At 38.4% G+C, this 17,734-nt stretch overlaps 1 protein-coding gene across 1 annotated transcript in view; it reads left to right on the top strand.

Annotated features, from left to right (window-relative positions):
• TTC21B (tetratricopeptide repeat domain 21B) overlaps positions 1–17,734 on the top strand; it is a 3,240,027-nt gene that overhangs the window by 2,491,498 nt on the left and 730,795 nt on the right. Inside the window, exon 24 of the mRNA XM_044075355.1 lies at positions 5,846–6,034. Within this exon, the coding sequence (XP_043931290.1) occupies positions 5,846–6,034 (189 nt within the window). The remainder of the gene's footprint in view (positions 1–5,845; positions 6,035–17,734) is intronic.

Genomic DNA, 17,734 nt, shown 5'->3' with positions numbered 1-17,734 from the left:
AGAGGCTTCGCTCTATAGTATAGCGTGCCGAGTCGGAGCCGAGGGATCGGCTCCGAGCCCATCAGTACAGAATGTAGGCGAGATGGATCCCAAACATCTAAAGTTATGGTAAGTACATAACTAAAAGTTCACATTGGAACATATTCAAAACTAATAAAGAAGTTTTCAATGGGGTTGGAAATAAACCTGTATTTACATATAAAGTTGGTAGAAATTTCAAAAGGACATTTGAACACATTAATACAAATTATATAATATTTAGAGCAACTACTGCCTGTGGAAATTGTAATATGTGTTCCATGATTTATAGTGAACCTACAACAAAGTTAAACAATGGATTAAATAGTTTGGTTAGGTTCTGTAAAGGGAACTGTAAAACCAAAATGGTTGTTATTTAGCTCTATGTCAATCATGTTGTGCATTTTACATAGGGAAAACAGAAAGGTCTTTAAAAGAGCGTATGTATGAACACCAATATGACATCAAAACAGGCAAAGTTACCAATGCTTTATATAAGCATGGTTCAATCTGTCCATTTTTTAATGGTTACAGGTTTGGCATTATTGATTTAGTAAAAGAAAATAATTTCGGGAAGGGGTAATTTTAAAACTTTTTTGCTTAATAAAGAGCTTAAATGGCAACTTAGGCTTAGGGCGAATATACCACCAGGTTTAAATGAATACATAAGCATCAAATCTATTTTAACACCTAGAGCTGATTGTATTCGATGAATAACAGCATGCAATATATGGTGGATTTTATGTAATATATGTTGGATTTTATTTGATGTTTTTATAACATATATTCTTAAATTTTAATAGTTGGTTGTTTATTATGTTTATTTTATTATGCAGAAGTTAGATGTTTGTAACTTAACATGTAGTATCATGTAACACATATATTTTCTACTGAGAGTAGATGTTAGAATGTTTCTTTAAAAACTTATTGGAAAGGTGTATTGTTTAATTGATTGGCAATTATTGTATTAGGAAATATGTATATAACTAGGTTTTTGGCACCAGTGCTTTCATCTGAAGAAGTCTGTGTCTCAGACGAAAGCGCTCATTCATTAGCTTTTTCAAGTTATTAAAATTGACTGTTTCACTTCAATTGTGATACTGGACTCTTGTTCGCTTTTGGATTTGGTATTAGTCGTATTTTGTTAATTTTACATGGAAATATATTCACAGGGCATTTATTACACCTAATAAACTAGCCAAATTCAATTCACTTGATAAATCCATTTGTTGGAGATATTCTTTAAACTGTAAAGCTGATTGGTCTCATATATTTTTTGATTGTATTAATATAAAAAAATTCTGGAAAGAAATTGCTATTTTTCTCCAAGCTATATTCACAGATACCTGTATTTTAACTAAATATTTAGTTTTCTTAACTGTTAATGATACTATGGGAATGAATAAAAAAGATCTATACCTACTTTGGTCCATACTAGCTGTGGCAAGGAAATGTATAACTAGAAAGTGGAAGTCTTCACAAGAGCCTACTCTGGAAGAAGTTTTGAGATTGATGGAAAAAACAGCAACATTAGAAATCAAGGTGAAGGAATCAAGAATTTCACCTAAAACATGGACTAATAATCCTTGGGAAAAAATTTAACTCTTACTGAGACATTAGAAATGAACCCTAAATAATTAATGTGTAACTTTATTAATTGAATATTATAATTTTTTGTTACTAATTTCGTATATTTTATTAATTCTTCCCCTCCTTTGTTCAGGTTAATTGTACATAGTTTATATAAAGGTTTATAATACTTGTTTATTGATGATTGTATTGTTAAACATTATATTATTTGGAAAATAAAAAATTATTTGAAAAAAAATAATTCCCATTAAAGAGATGTGTAAGTAATGAAGATGTTGCTGCTTGCAAAATACTTTATATTTCAGTGTTTCATGTACAAATTCAGTGCCTGCTGTCCTTGAAAAATAAATTGCCTATGTTACATTAAAAAAATGGTAAGCTGGTAATATTCCAATAGAGAATGGATGGCAAACTGACAACAGGTTCATAGTTACTAGCCATGTCATCCAAAGGAGGACACACTCAAGACTGCAACAGCCCCACTCTCCTTCCCCTTAAAGTACATCACAGTATCAACTGTCCATGTATATGCTATGGTGGTAGAACCAATAGCCTTCTGCATAAAAACCAAGTATATTACCTGTTATGCTGTGACCACTTGCTAAACAAAACAGATGAACATTGGAAAAACGTAGCATGGGTGGCAGTAAACCTCTCTTCCCTTGACGCCCACAATTCCTTGAACATGCACTGAAGCTTCCAGTTCCTTGCAAATCCACTGAAACTCAGTTCCCTGAAATTGACCCAAATTAATTTTTTTTTACTTGTTTGGTAGTTGTAGACAATTTGGTCTCTTGTTTCCTGTAACTAAGGTACATGTTTTTTGCCTGAGGAAATTTACTAACCTACATAGCTCTCATCTATCCAGATTGTTGCCTCACATTTTTTGTTGCTCATAAAATTTTTCTGGTAAATCACTGAGGATTTTAGTTTCTAAATAATGGCATGCATTTGAGTTTCAGTTTCAGACTTCATATTGTTCAGAAAATGCATGCTAAACAAATCCTGTTATTCTAGCAACTGTCTAAGTTAATAAGAGCAATGTTTAAAATCTGTCCCTATTTTTGGGCGTTTGACCCCACATTGTTTTAAGTCTTTGTCCAGATTTGAGAGATATGCTTAACCCCCTTACCACATGAATGTCTTTAAATTCTACATGGAACGCAGAAAGCACACACACACACACACACACACACACACACACACACACACACACACACACACACACACACACATATGAACATCTTGTATTTAAACTCCGTATGGAACACAGAAAAGGAGTATGCAACCAGTGTGACACAGACAGAAGGAGCACTTAAAGAACACCCTTAAAGGACCTGGCACTGGTTTTAATTTCAGCTTTTCATATTTCAAACGTGGAAAGCTTTTAAAAGGCACGGCTGCACCCCCTTACTGTTTGCACCTGTGAGGAACTGTACACTCCACATTAGTATGCCTCTGGCTGTCAGTGTGTTTATCTGCAGGAATTGTTGTGCATTACCACTTGTATAACTTATTTTGTAGGGTAGATGAGATGTCCATTTCTCTTCAGTGGAGTGAAATAGTTGGTAATAGTATAAGATCATTTTGTTTTTTTGGCAGACAGGAGACCAGATATTGTCACTATACCTCTCATCTGTCCCTGATTTTGCTGAACTTCCTGCCTGCATTTGCCTCTCTTTTTTTTTTCTTTGTAATCTATCAGGTCTCTTGTCACATTTTTTGATTTTCTGAGAAGTACTTTCAGTTTGTGATAGACATTAGAGTTTGATATTTCTTATTGATCAGAATATCAGAATATGCACAATCATGCAAAACCAGTTGTTCTTTTAACTTTATAAGTGAATTATAGTACTGTTTAAAAATTCTCCTTGATATAGGCCTGTGGCCCCTCTCTCATTGTTTTTAGCCTTGTTCAGAATTGTTGAGCAAAGAAGTTCATAGGTACTTTGCTAGACTATTGATCTACGAAGATCTTAAGAAGACTTACATTCCTGTGGTAGTTTTTAGCCATTATCTTTAGTATACAAATAACCTACAGAGATGGAGTAAATAAGGATGTGTTGGGACATTTATATGTTTCCCTTATCCATGGGAAATAGAGGTGCTAAACCAAGGGAAACTTGTGGTTAACCATTAAGTTGAGTAAATAATGACACACGTTTGAGTTTGACTTCATATCCATTGGAAAATACTTGATAATGGAATACCTGTTAATCTAGTGACTTCCTTAGTATATAAAAAGCAATATTTAAACTCCCCATTATGTTTTGGCCTTTTCCTCTGATTCTTAAGGTAAGAGGTTGAGAGCTATGTATAGGCTGTAGGTGGCAAACATCTGTATGTTTATGTGAAATGGCATTGAATTGAGATCCATTGGCCTTCTTTTTGTTATTTATTTTTAAATTGTCTTACTGTCAGTCATTTGAGAAGTACACAGAAATAGCTGAGTATTAGGGCTGTTTGTGGATGAAAATGACTGACATACTGTCATGATCAAGTTAAACAGTCATTAATCTGGCTTTATAGGACTAATGTACATTTGTTTAAAACAAGTTGGAATACTTATTGTGACAATTTGTTAGCACAGACATCAGTGGTATACAAAATGTGTAATGTGGCTGCAGTTGATGGGTTCAGAGGCCAGCTATGGATAAAAATGGCTTATCCTTACTGTGATACAGTCACTGATTTGATGTAGCAGAAGAAGTGTTACATAGTGTATTGTATTTGCTAAAGTCAGTGTAAAAATGATCATTCCTATGGGTTATACGTGTATGTCTATGTTTGTGGGGGTGTTATAGTATGTTTAAGATCAAAAAGTTGGCCATCATTTATTTTACATTCTATCACAGTCATGTCAGCAATGTACCAGCAAATAGCTTTCTTTGGTGGTCTGGGCAGATGTGAAAGGAACTGATCATTGGTATAGTGGTGCAGCATATTGTCATCTCACAGTGCTTGCCACTTTGGTTGAGTTCTTGGTGTTAAGTCTGCATGTCCTCCCTATCTTTATGTGGGTTTTTATCTATTTGTTGTAGTTTCCTCCAGCACCTTCAGAGGCATGTCTTAGGTCAACTGGCATCCCTCTGATTTGAATGCTGGTAAGTGTGCAGTGTGTGTGTGTGTGTGTGTGTGTGTGTGTGTGTGTGTGTGTGTGTGTGTGTGTGTGTGTGTGTGTGTGAGAAAAATATCACAAATCTTTATATTTGGACGGTCAAACACACAACATTGGTGGGCACATGCATACATCTTCTAGGTAACAAAGGAAAAAACAGGAAGTCATTTCCATTCAAAAATAAGGCATACATGTGGCATAGACTATCTAGAACCTCAGACCTTCTGGGGGCCTTCTGACCGTCACATTCCTGGCTGTTCAAGTGGATTTTGATGACGTCTTAGTAGATACGTATGCCCTAGGCATCACTAAGAGGTGGGCAGAGAACTTTGCTTTATGTAGTGTGGAGACAGGGAGAATGTGGTTATTTCTTTAACTTTATTCACAATCAGTCTTAAGAGGTGTGCACAGAAGGTCACTATAGCATGTCAGATATCTAGGAGCAGTGTAAAGGATGGAATAAAATATGATCATTCTTTTTTTTTATTTTCATCACAATTGAACATCACATGTATATACAGGTGGTTATCTATTGAGGTACTGGTAAGGAGGTATGTTTTGTATGTACATATGACATCAAAAACTTGAGGTATGTTACTGTGTTCTGTTTCTTTCACTTTCATCCAACTTTGGTATTAAACAGGTGCACAGAAGTTGTCTGTCTGTTATCATCAGTAATGATATTAAGAATAATTTTTGTATGGGTAACAAAAACCACCAAAAAAAGGAGTAAGATATTGAAGCTTCTCAAAGCCAGAAGGCAACAAGCTGGACACCCAAACCTGTGAACCTGTCTTAAAGTAGTGATCATCAGTGGGTAGCAGTAACTCCGATTTGTCATTCCACTGCTGGATTTGGATTTGAGGCATCAGCAGTACCATGTGGTTTCAAGTTATCTTATCACTGTAGTTGTATATGGTTTTATAGTGTAAGAAGTACCTCATGCTTCTGCAATTTTTGTTTTACAACTGCTTTTTACATTAAGATCTAGCATAGTTAATTTAGTAAAATTATTTTGCTGTTGTGGTATTGCAGTAATTTTCTGCAAATGGCCATTTGTTTTAACTTGGCTAATCTAAGTATTTAAATGATTTAATATCACTTTTATATTTTACTCAGGGTCGAGAGGTACAAGCACGTGTACTTAAGAAGGTTCAGCTGGAGCAGCCAAGTATAGCACCTGCCCAAAAGCAGTTTGCTGCTGAAATATGTGCAGAGATTGCCAACCATTTCACAACTCAGCGTGACTATGAACAAGCTATTAAATTCTACAAAGAAGCACTTGTTTATTGCGAAACTGATAACAAGGTTAGTGACACTTTTTTTCTGGGTATTAGTGAAGTTATTTGGTATATTTCTGCTAAGTCTTCCACCTCTTTCTCTGTTAAATTCATATACTTGTAACCCCTGTTTATAAACACTTAAGGAAGAGCAATAACCAGAAAAAGAAACAGTTAATGTGATTTTTGATGATTGTATATTTGCATTGCTAGTGTGTCTGTGTTAGTGTATGTGTTTAGTAAAGCTGTAGTTTGTAATACCCAAAGTAACACGGTGAAAGCTGACTTTTCATGCATCATAGTCAGTATCCCTCTAATGTGATTTTTTCTTTTCTTTTCCGTTAGTCTTCTTCCTCTAAGAATTTCAGTACTCTGTACTAGTGGTATTTTGAATGTCATTGGAGATGGCGGATTTTTTTTTCCAGTGCTTCCTTTTGATTTTTTTTTATTTGTGCTCTTGGCCAGGATGACCATCTACAGATAGATGATTCCTTTCCTTCCCCCAGACCATTTGGTTTTCCCCCTCCCCCAAACAGGAGCAGCCAGCCTAGGATTACAACTGGTGGAGAATTCATCTATCTTTTTGGGATGGGAGAACAGATTGAGGTATTGCAAACCAGCATCATCTGAGCCCAACCATATTTTTTATATACCCTAGTACTTCCCAAGGGAGTAGCATGCATTGACATAAACACATGCTTCTGGGTGTTACCGCCCATAAGTTATTAATATCTACCCTAATGGACTATAAAACCCATAAGCATGTGCTTATGGATGCTACCTCCCATAAGATGTAAATATCCTTCTGTCCTCTGTACCCATGTGCATTTTGCAAGACACTAATGCTGCTCTCCCAGTGCGGCTAGAGAACACAGTTGTGCCACATAAACCTGTGCCTTCCCTCTGAGTAAGGTGAGATGGCTGTTGACTGCTCAAGCTTACCCGACACTGGTCAGCTCATTAACTTACCTTGTTGCTAGTTGATCCCAGGTTCCAATTGTTGAGATGATGCCTTGTCCATGCATCAGCAAGCTAATTAATTATTTTATGGTCATTTCATGTTTTATCTAGAAGCAACTGCGTGATTGGTCGGTTTTGTAAAGGCCAGAAGTATTTAGTAACCATCCGTACCTGTTGACACTGGTCTCAACTGTATGTGTCAGGTTTCTTTGCTCATGCTTGTGTTGTCCTGTCTTATTTGCATAATAGCTTGCAGTAATAGATCTTGCTGCAGTTGGTTTATGATGTATCAAAAGCAAAAATCTAAAAAGGAAGAAATAAGTAGTTTGTTAAAAGACAACATGATGTGGAAAGACAGCAGATTCAAGTAATTAAAGAAGCAGAGGGAAACGCATTTAAATCATGCATCCGATATTTGAGGCATTATATGGTCAGGTTTAAGGTAAAGAAGATAAGAAAATATGGCATTTACATACTGTTACCTTTAAAATACAAATAAATCAAACCTGGGAAATTAATGAACAAACATCTTGAAACAAAAGAAAAACACTGAAAGTACCAGCCATTGCTACAGCAGTAAAATACACAGCACTCAAGTTTTTATCAGACAGATTTGTTGAATCCTCACTGTACTCATCCAATCTATTCATCTTGTTAACATTCTTACTCTTTTTATCAAGCTGTGAAATAGGATATGAATTGTGTTCAACATATTCCTTATCTCCAAATAGCTTACACTCCTTACACTCTTTTTAACTCACTTTAACATTTATCAGCCTTCCTAAACAGTTTGTGATATTCAGCAGTGTAAATTTCAAACAGCAAATCTTCTCTGATACCAGATTTTAAAGATCTCATTTCTTTGTCCAAGTTTCAGTTTTTCCATCATTGTCCTTAATTGATAGCTTCCTAATTTCACATCCCATTCTGTTGGATAAAACAAGTAAATTACCATATAGTATAGAATTAGGTTCCATTTATTTGGGAATTCCTGATACTGCTATCCTTTGGTGACCCACCCAACCCTAATACATTCCTGTAAGCATGCATTATCTAATTAGAGGGTATAGTATTTGGCAAGTTTAACTTTTAAATTCTTAAACTTATTACTGAAAGAGGCAAGTGCAACAAAATGTCTGCATTTGTAAGCTGGTGTATTCATTCAAGACTCAGAATCAGAGATATTAACCTTGTGTTGATTCTGTTCTTTTCTTTCTTTTAAGAATTGTAGTATGGGCTAAAGATATAGAGGGAATATACACACTGTTATACCCGTCTGAATTAACAGAATTAACTATTTCATTTTACATCCTTGGTAAAGGGAATATATTGGGATAGTGTTGCAATAAAACTGTTCATTCATCCAACAGGTGCTATCCTGTCCCATTAGTTGTGAATAAATCCTGGGACATTGCTGGCACCTGAAGAACATTAATAAATTAAACTCAGAAATTCAAAGAACAAAAAACTTGAACCAAAGAAACACATTGAAAGTACCAAGCAAGACTTGATTATTAAATCACAACTGTTGAGTTTTATCAAGCAGATTTGTTGAATCGTCACCAAACTCATCCAATGTATTCATCTTGTTAACATTCTTCTTCATTCTGTTGGGTCAGACACAAGCATCTCTAAGAAAGATATATCTGAGGTCAGAAAGATGTAGCGCCAAGACTTTTAGTTAGCATTGTGTTCAGCGCTTCGTTCTTTATCAACTAGATTTACTGTTCTCTTTTTTTTTTTTTTTCCTTTTTTGCTAGAGAGACCAAGAGAGTACAAAGCTCTGTTAAATTCTTCCTATGTTTCTACATCCTGCTTTGTTTGCAGTCTGCATTTCAATTGTTCAATATTTAGGATACTATTACAGTAGCCTAAGCTATTTAGATCCTAGTGTCTTCTAGATATATTGTCAGGAGCCAAAGGGAAGCTCTGCTATAAAGACAGAGAGACAAATTAATCAGAGTTTTTCCTTTTTGTTTTTTTTTTTTGTTTTTTTGCCACCGAGGTGTGCTTTGACAGGCCCTGTTAAACTGTCATTCGGCTAGCTATCCTTCAAGTCCTGGGAGATAACTGCCCATAGAGTGAAACCTTCCATTATTTTTCCCTGTAAGGAAGGCTTGCATTTTACTAATTAAAATGTCAGTTCTGTTTATTCAGTCTGTCCTTATAAGTCCTGACTTATGGGTCCTTGAGCCTCTTGTCAGATCCCACTTTGCAAAACTAGTGGTGCCCCAGCCTCAAGCCTGTTTAAGATTTATTTTTCCCATCATGCTGTAGTACACAAGATTACCTGAATAGAAGTGGATTTCTTTCTTGGTGCACATCTGAGTGCTCCTCTTCTATTTTCTCTTCTAAAAACTTATTAAAATACTTAAAATATTTACTGTTGATAATTACTGTCCCTTAGATATCTATTGCTGACCTTTCTTTACAATTTAGCCCCTTTTTTCGTCAGCTACTTTAGGCATTGAGTGTTTTTTTCTCGCCTCCACCTTTTGTGTTAAAAAATAATAAAGTAAGCAATTTCTAAATAATTTCTGTATATATTTATACAGAGAATACTTATTTTTTTTCTTTCTTTCTTTTGTTCCAATTTGTCAATGTCTTACTGTTCTTTTCTTCAAAATGTTCATTTCAGTGATGTTGCTCCTTCAGTGTGAACAAAGATAAGGGGGAGACATTTTAGTAAATATCAAAAATATGGAAATAAAATCAAGACGACCATGAGCTATGTGTAGTGTGATTGGGTGCAGACCATTCCATGGCGGATTGCTCCATATGTAAAGCTGTTAGTCCCAGAACATTGTCAGACTGCAGGAACAAGCTAATAGTTAATGGCCTTTTGCCTCTGGATCAGGAATCTGCTAAGATCAAAAAAACACCAGAGAGGTATCAATCCAAAGAACATGAATCCAGGAAATGGCACCCAAACAAATCAGAACAAATCAGAACCATCTTTGGTTGTGAAAATTCTCCTATCAAAAATGGATTCAGCATCAGTGGCAATGCAGTCTCCTCCATTGGCTCCATAGTTGTTGGTGCCAGTTGTGGTTCAAGACAGGTCACCTAAGATACACCAGATATCATGTGAGGGGAACTGTACAGGATCCCTTGTCAGCCACTGTCCACTTTATCTTTTTGGTCTTTCAGGTCCTTTAATAGTACTTCTGAGACAGATTTGGATTGCATGATGCGGACCGTCTTGAAAATGCAGATTGGGATGAGAGTCCTCCCATCCCCTTCAGTTCTGAAGGTGGATTGAGCTGGCCCTGTGTTCTCTATTCTAGTTCCTTCCCTGGTGTGAATGCCTGCACCAGTGGTTTCAGATCCAAGGCTGGATCTGAGGTGTGTTCCCTCATTGCTGACCCTAGGACCTCTTATGGCATTAAATATTTCTGATCCAATGCACTCATTTCCAAGAGCAACAGAGTCAAGGCCATGTCGGGACCATCTACTTGACACTGATACCTCAACACCTTCATCAGAGCTGTCTGTCATGGCTCCATTGTCAGTACTGGACACTTCAGCTTTTGAATCCTTGGCTGTGATCCCTCCTCAAAACTGTCCACACTTTCCACTTCAGGGATGCTTTCTTTAGTGCTCCTCATTTCTCGTTCAGAAGGAAGGGGACTTGGTCACAGAAGTGGCATCCTCACATCTGGCAGAGATTAGCATGGCCTTCCAGGTTACACAGAGGATAATCTCATTGCTTTTGAGAATTGAGGCACAGAACATCTTGTGATCAGTTCCAGCTCATGTCCCAGTCTTTTTCACCTCAGTCCCATCATGCATCCATGGGTTAGGGTCAAGCATCAGCCTCAAAACCACTGTTCAACAGCAGGAGGAAACCTTCTAGGAGTTGGACATGCTCTCTAATGTTTCGAGAAAAGGGACATGTAAAAGGAGACACATCAGTTCCCCTTCAGAGTCTGTCACATCTGACACTGACTCAGATGATAGGATTTTCCACAGTACCCCCCTGAAGTTGCCATTTTCCACAAGATCCTAGAACTTGTGCAGCAGAGGGATCTTGGCCCACTTACCCCTTTCTCAGGACAAGGATATTCACTTTCAGGCCTATGGCCTGACACACACTATTACTTCAGTGGTCTCTCCAGCAAATAAGTCAATAGATCTGGCCATAAGCAGGTCAAGGCAGGAACCCAATACTTGTGAATAACTACCCCAAAAGCTGGACAAGATTCTTAGGCAGACTCAAGGAACAGTTGGAAACATCCTTTTGCCTAGTGGTTAACATTTCAAAGCTCTTCATACAGCTCATGCACAGTGCTGATGATGGAATTCCAATGGCAGCTGGAGCAGATCTTGCTATGAGACGTTGGGCTTGGCTGCACCTGAATGATTTTGCAGACAAAGGTGCCCTTTGTGGACACCCCCATTTATAGATCTTAATTATTTGGTCCTTCTGTGAAAGACAACATGCAGAAGTGTGAACAGGATGGGAAAATACTTTCTGCCATTGGTGTGAGATTTGGGGTACCATAAAGAATCATATAGCAGGAACTAAAAGGGCTCAAAGTCACTCTGGTATAGAAAATCCAAGCAACAGCTGTTCAAAACAACTTTTAATAGAGGTGGCTGAGGCAGAGGCTGCCCTTTAAATAGATGCAGGCCCAAAGGCCAAGGGAGTCTGCACAACCAGGGATATCATAGGCCCTTTTCCAACAGGCAACTTCACCATTCATGAAGGACTGCTCCCTTCTGAAGGCTTTCAAGGGTCATTTATCCATCTACATTCCTGCGAGATTGGCTCTCACTCTGGACAAATAGGTAAGAAGGATAATATCCAGAGGCTATTCAGTACCCTTTTCCCAGCCCCCCATTTAAAATGCCAATTCCAGATGTACCACTCCAATAAATTAGATGCCACAAATGGGAAAGCCTGTCTTTGCGTTGAGGTCAGAAGCATAGCTGGCTCTTCTAGTACCCAGGGCCCAGCAAAAAAAAAAAAAAAAACCTTCTTCAGTCTGGCACTTCTTACCTGGGAGACGTGCCAGGTCCTAACACCCTCATGCTCTGAGTGACAGCAAGTCTGGGCACACTTTGGCGCATCTTCCTTCTCTTTTAAGGAGGAATGCCAGGTCCCTACTGCCCTCACTCTCAGTGTGAGAGCAGGAAAAAAACAAGAAAAGAAAAAAGGTACGTTGTCTGAAATGTCTCTCAAGCGCACTGTGTCCTAAAGCTCTCCATGTCTGCTCCTTGTCCTTTGGTTTACTCAGGGACTAGGAGCATTAATTAAAAAAAAAAAAAAAAAAACAGATCTGCCAGTCGCATCCATTGACACCTTGCACCTAGGGAGACTTTCCCCTTCACCTCATCCTAACTACTCTTGTACAAAACATCCCACCAGCCAGACAGGGCCAGAATTTTATTCCAGGTTCTTTTTTTGTTCTAAATAAAACACAAAACCTCAAGCCTATCTTGGACCTCAGTCATTTGAGTAACTGTCTCAAAAATATACAATTCACTGTGCAGTCAATTTTACCTTGCCTCATGGCAAGACACAGGATGTGGTCTGTATGTATTCAGAATTCCTGTGTCCACATGAAGACAGCCAATACATTTCAGAGATATCTACACTTCTATCTTGATCCAGTAGCTTACAATTCAGAGTACTGCCCTTTGGTCTCACTATAGTCTCCTGGGTGTTCACCATATGGAAGGCAGCCATAGTATCTCACCTGTGCCTTCAGGGAATCAGAAACTTCCCTTTCATCAGATGTCATCTGGATCTAATCACTTTAATAGTGTTTCTTCCATCAGACAGAATTCATGTATTAAAATAGCCATTTAGAGCTTTTCTCCAGTCTTCTGGTCTTGTCTAGCCTGAAGGTGCAGTTTGCTCGTTATCCTATCAGAATTCTGTAGTGACTCCTCAAAGCTCAGTGATCGCAGCTTTTCAAACTCTTCGCAGCACAGATCATTATAACCCATCTTTCCAAAAACATTTACAGTGGTGACTAGATTAGCCTTATGTACATTCCACCAGAAAATGTATTCATAAGCCTCCAGCAACAGTGACCATTATGGGCCCTACCACCCTGGATTGGGGAAGGGAGGGAAGGGCATTACAAAGGGTGGATGGACAAAGGGTTATAGAGTCCAGAAGAGGACAAACTTTACATCAGTGTCCTAGCAGTGTAGTGGTTCTCCTAGCATTGCAGGAACTTCAGGATTGCATTTCAGTGGGGTGATTTCTATCCACACAGAAAATATAATGGTGGTTTGATACATGACTAGGTCATATTCCTCTGTGACAGAAAGCAATGAGGGTTTGAGAGTGAACAGTAGCCTCACAACATTTTGTAGTGGCAGTCCACATCCCAGGGTGCTCAGTTGTGTTATGGACAGGCGAAGCAGGCCCATCCTAATGCCTTATAAGTAGTACTTTAATCCAGCAGTGGCATAGCAAATATTCCAGTGCTGGGGCCATCTATGTTGTGAGCCCTCTGTGCTTCCCATTCCAAAACCAAGTACAGCAAGTACTTCACCATGATCCCACCACAGGGACAGTCCCCAAGAGAGACTCTGGTTGAGTAGTAGCCCCCCAAGACTTCTGTACACTGTTCCACCCTTATCCATGATTCCCAGATTTCTGTAGAATGCAATCATATGCAAGTTGTGTGTCATCCACATTGCCCCTTCTGGCACAGACAAATCTGTTTTCCCCTTCTTAAGCTTCATCTCAGGGAAATCCTCCTGGATATTAGATCTGACAGATGGTTTGCTTTCCAGTCCTTCAGGGAAGCCTCACCTGGACCTTCTTAACCTCAAACTATCTGCTTGTTTTCTCCAATTCCAGTGATGGACAGCAATCCAGTCCTTCTGTCTGATAGAGTTAGGATTTTGTCCGCTTTCCAGAAAGAATCCACTCACAAGCTGTATTTCAGGAAGTGAAAACACTTTGTCCTGCCAATGCATTTACCTCTTTTCAGCATCTATCCCAGATGTTCTTCATTTCCTAGCACATATGATTGATTTGGGATCCAATTTCCCCACCATGAAGGTCCATTTAGCAGCTACTTCTAATTTGCACACGTGTCAAGAGAAATGTTCCTTGGTCTCTGGTAAACTTTTTTTTTTCTCAAAGGAATTTTCCTTCCCAGGCCACCAATTAGAAAACCAGTTCCTCTTTGTGACCTCACTTTTATGCTACAGACCTTAACCAAACCTCCATTTGAACCAGAATCTACAGCTTGGTTGAAATTTCTGTCAAGGAAAACGTTGTTTCATGTGGCCATAACTTCCACAAGAAGAGTGTCTGAGCTTCAGGCATTCTCTTCAATAATACCTTAATTAGTCTTCCACAAAGACAGAGTTTCCCTCCATACAAATCTGTCTTTTCCACCCAAAGTGGCTTCTCGGGAAACCATGGTTCACCCAGTTTGCTTGTCAATCTTCTTCCTAAACCACACTAGAAAAGGAGAATGTGTCCTGCATGGCCTGGAAGTCCATAGGCAACTGCAGTTTTACTTTTTTGGAACCAAATGCTTCAGAAAAGATGCACAGCTTTTCATTTCTTAGTCAGTTAATAACTGAGGTTGCCATTTTTCTATAGTCCGTCTTTGAAGGTGGCTTTCAGATTGCATTTCCTATGTCTACTCAATCCATAATTACCCTTTGCTGGGCAGACCTAAAGCACATTTCACTAGGCCAGCGGCTGCTTCCACAGCCTTCTTCAGGTGCTCCTCAATTGATGAAATTTATGCAGCAACAACTTAGTCATCTGTGCATGCCTTCATTAACATTACAAGGTGAATTTCATTTCCAGGACTAAGGCTTCCTTTGGAGCTACTATCCTTAAAGGTCTTCTGTCATGATGCCACCCAAAAGTTCAGGTAGCATGGGAGTCTGGCCCATAAGTTAGATCAGATTAACTGAATGAATAGGAGAACAATGTTGTCTACTTAACATAATGCTGTATCCTTTCATTCATGTCTGTCTGATTTGACAGCCACCCTCCATCCCCCTTTCTATTGCCATTTATGGGCTCTGAAGGATATTTCATTCATTATCATATATTTAAGTGGGCTTCCTGTCCTTAACATCAGACTCAAAGTGATGTAATATTGTGCAATAGAGCATGATAAGAAAAGAATTTGTAAACAGGCGTGAGGCTGGAGCTCAAGTTTTGCCAGCTCAGATCTGTCAAACAGCTCAAGGACTCAGAAGTTGTATCAAACAGACATGAATGAAAGAATCCAGCAATATGGTACATAACTTCCATTTTGCTATTAAAGTAAATGCTTTTGGAGCTGTCATTGCATTTCAAAGGGAGTTTGTGTGTAAATGCTTTTGTGAAATTTTTGTGTAAAAAAAATTCTATTTTTTGAGAGCATATTCCTACAGGTTTTATAGGCTTGTGTTTTTGGAGCAGGGTATTGTGCTTGTGGGTGGCTGTCTTTGGTTTACTTACAAATACCAGTTGTTCTCCACTTAGCCTGTATAGACTCATCCAGGCTCCACTATCCACCTTTGAGGTCTCATACTTGCTAAGCTGTGGAGTAGCTACTGGTCTTCACAGTTTTACCTTCCCTTTCATTCAAGAAGAAAAAAGTTGTTAGGGAGTCTGTGGGTGTGAGGCCAGCTCCTGTTGTGCCTCAGCTTCTAGTTTGTGACTGTACCATAGCAGCTGTTGATTCCTCAGATCACTCACCCTTTTCCCTTATCCCCCAGCAGTTGCACCTACAACCACCAGGGACTGAATAACCAGGCCCTCTGGAGCTGTAAGTGTGCCCTTTGTGAGCAAGGGAGAACCATTGTTTTTGATCAGAGAGGGAGTGGAATGTGAAGGTTATTCACTCAGCCAGGATAGGGAACATAAATCTGGGATGAGTTTGCCTACTGTAGGTTGGTCTTTTTCCAGGAAAGGTGAACACATTGAGAGAAACTTGGCTTTGCCATTTTTCTTTTTCTATGAGCAAAGATTTGCTAAGGAGTTCATTACTGCCTCTTTTCCTTCAAGCAAGAACAGAAGTGAGTTCTGACTTTGATTTTTAGTTGGAAGAACAGGCAATACAGGTACATGATGGTACTTTAGGAATTTCTTTTTAATGTGAACATTCTGAGTCTGAGTAAAGTGTCTTCAGTTCTCCCTCTAGAAGATTTTCCTTTTTTTCTGAGACTTTATCAGAGATTAAAGAGATTTTCCATTAGGATCAGAATGAAATTCCTATTGCACACAGAAAATGTATTGATTTGTTATAGCTGGATAAGCTTAAATGTACAGCTGTTCCTCTTGCTTTGCTTGCTTTAGATTTTCTCACTGCTTCTGGTTTGCCTGACTGTCATCTTCTTGCCCCCAAGAAGTCTGACAAAGATGTACAGTGTACCTGAGATTCATTTTTTGAAACTCCTTTATTGAATTATCACTTGTGTCAGAGATAGACTTACATTTATATAAAATTAGTCAAACCATAGTAAGAAGTTCACATTTACATTGTACATCACACATTTTTATATGTCCTATAATCATTGCATTATATAAAGTGTTCGATTCCTGCCTTCTCTTAAACCTCATTTCTCCTCCAAAGCATTTGTCTGCATGTATTGTTCCCATAGTTTCCATTTTTTGTATGTAATTGACTCCTGCCCTTTTTCTAAAGATACCACTTCCTGTTCTTTTATCTCTGTTACAATATTCACTCTTTCAAGTCTAGTTGGTTTAGATTTTGACTTCCATTTTCTAGTAATTGCTTTCTTTGGAAGACACCAGAATTAAACTTAAGACTTACAATGTCTAGGCAATTCATATCCTGTTTCCCAACCTAAAAAAATCATTTCCGTAGTTCCTTACTGAAAGAATACAGGGCATAGGTAACATATCCTTTGCAGACTACCTCAAGGACCTATCTATGCATTCTGTCTCCTACAGGCTGTTGAGGTGAGATCTATGTCTGGCATACAAGACATTGTCAGACCCCACTCTGATGGACCTTCCGCATATCTGCAAAACAAACAGCACCATAATTGCCCATTTAAAAGACTGAAACCTTGCCTGTGATATAAATAGGATCTGCTGGAGAGATGGGTATGTATTCCAGCGACTACCCCTTCTCAGGAACAGACTCCCCATCCATGTGAAGCAGAGTTCCTCCCTTACCTTATTCAAATGTAATTTGGACAATTGGATGAGAAACAGGAAATGCATACCTGGTTTGGCACCTATGTCTCTAATGGACATAGGGAGCAATTAAATGGTTCATCTCCCAGGCCCTTGCTTGTAAGTGTTTCATCTCTGAGGCCCTGACTTACACTTATCAAGGGTACCAGTACTTGTCAGAGATTTGGGAGTCATGGCTAGGCTTAAAAATGTCCTTGTGGTCATTAGCCTAGCAAAAACCTGTGAACCTATGAACATCCATTTGCTCACCCAGTATTCCTGACAGAGTATTCTGTAAGGAAAATGAAAGTTTACCAGCGTATTACACATCCAAAACACATGTTCCCAGTTACCTCTTTCTTCCAATCACCCTACCAACATTTGCCAACTACCTGAGAAAAAATTCTTTGAAGTCTACTTCGGGTATAAAAGTGTCTATGAAAAAACTTCCATGCAGAAATCTTAAATCTTCTAGACCTTGTTGCATATTTGGGAGCCATACATATGTCCTCCCATTATTTCCTTGTGAATTGCATATCTAATCTCTCTTCCCAATCTTTTCTGACCTCATCTGATTGATTTCTATAGTTATAATGCAATATTTTGTGTGTCACACTAATGTTGTACATCAGCTTCTATTCTAGA

This window comes from Protopterus annectens, chromosome 6.part1, assembly GCF_019279795.1.
Source record: "Protopterus annectens isolate FY-2018-M chromosome 6.part1, PAN1.0, whole genome shotgun sequence".
Classification (NCBI taxonomy): domain Eukaryota; kingdom Metazoa; phylum Chordata; order Ceratodontiformes; family Protopteridae; genus Protopterus; species Protopterus annectens.
Note: the sequence above shows the minus strand (reverse complement) of the source record. Positions and strands in the feature narration are given on the sequence as shown.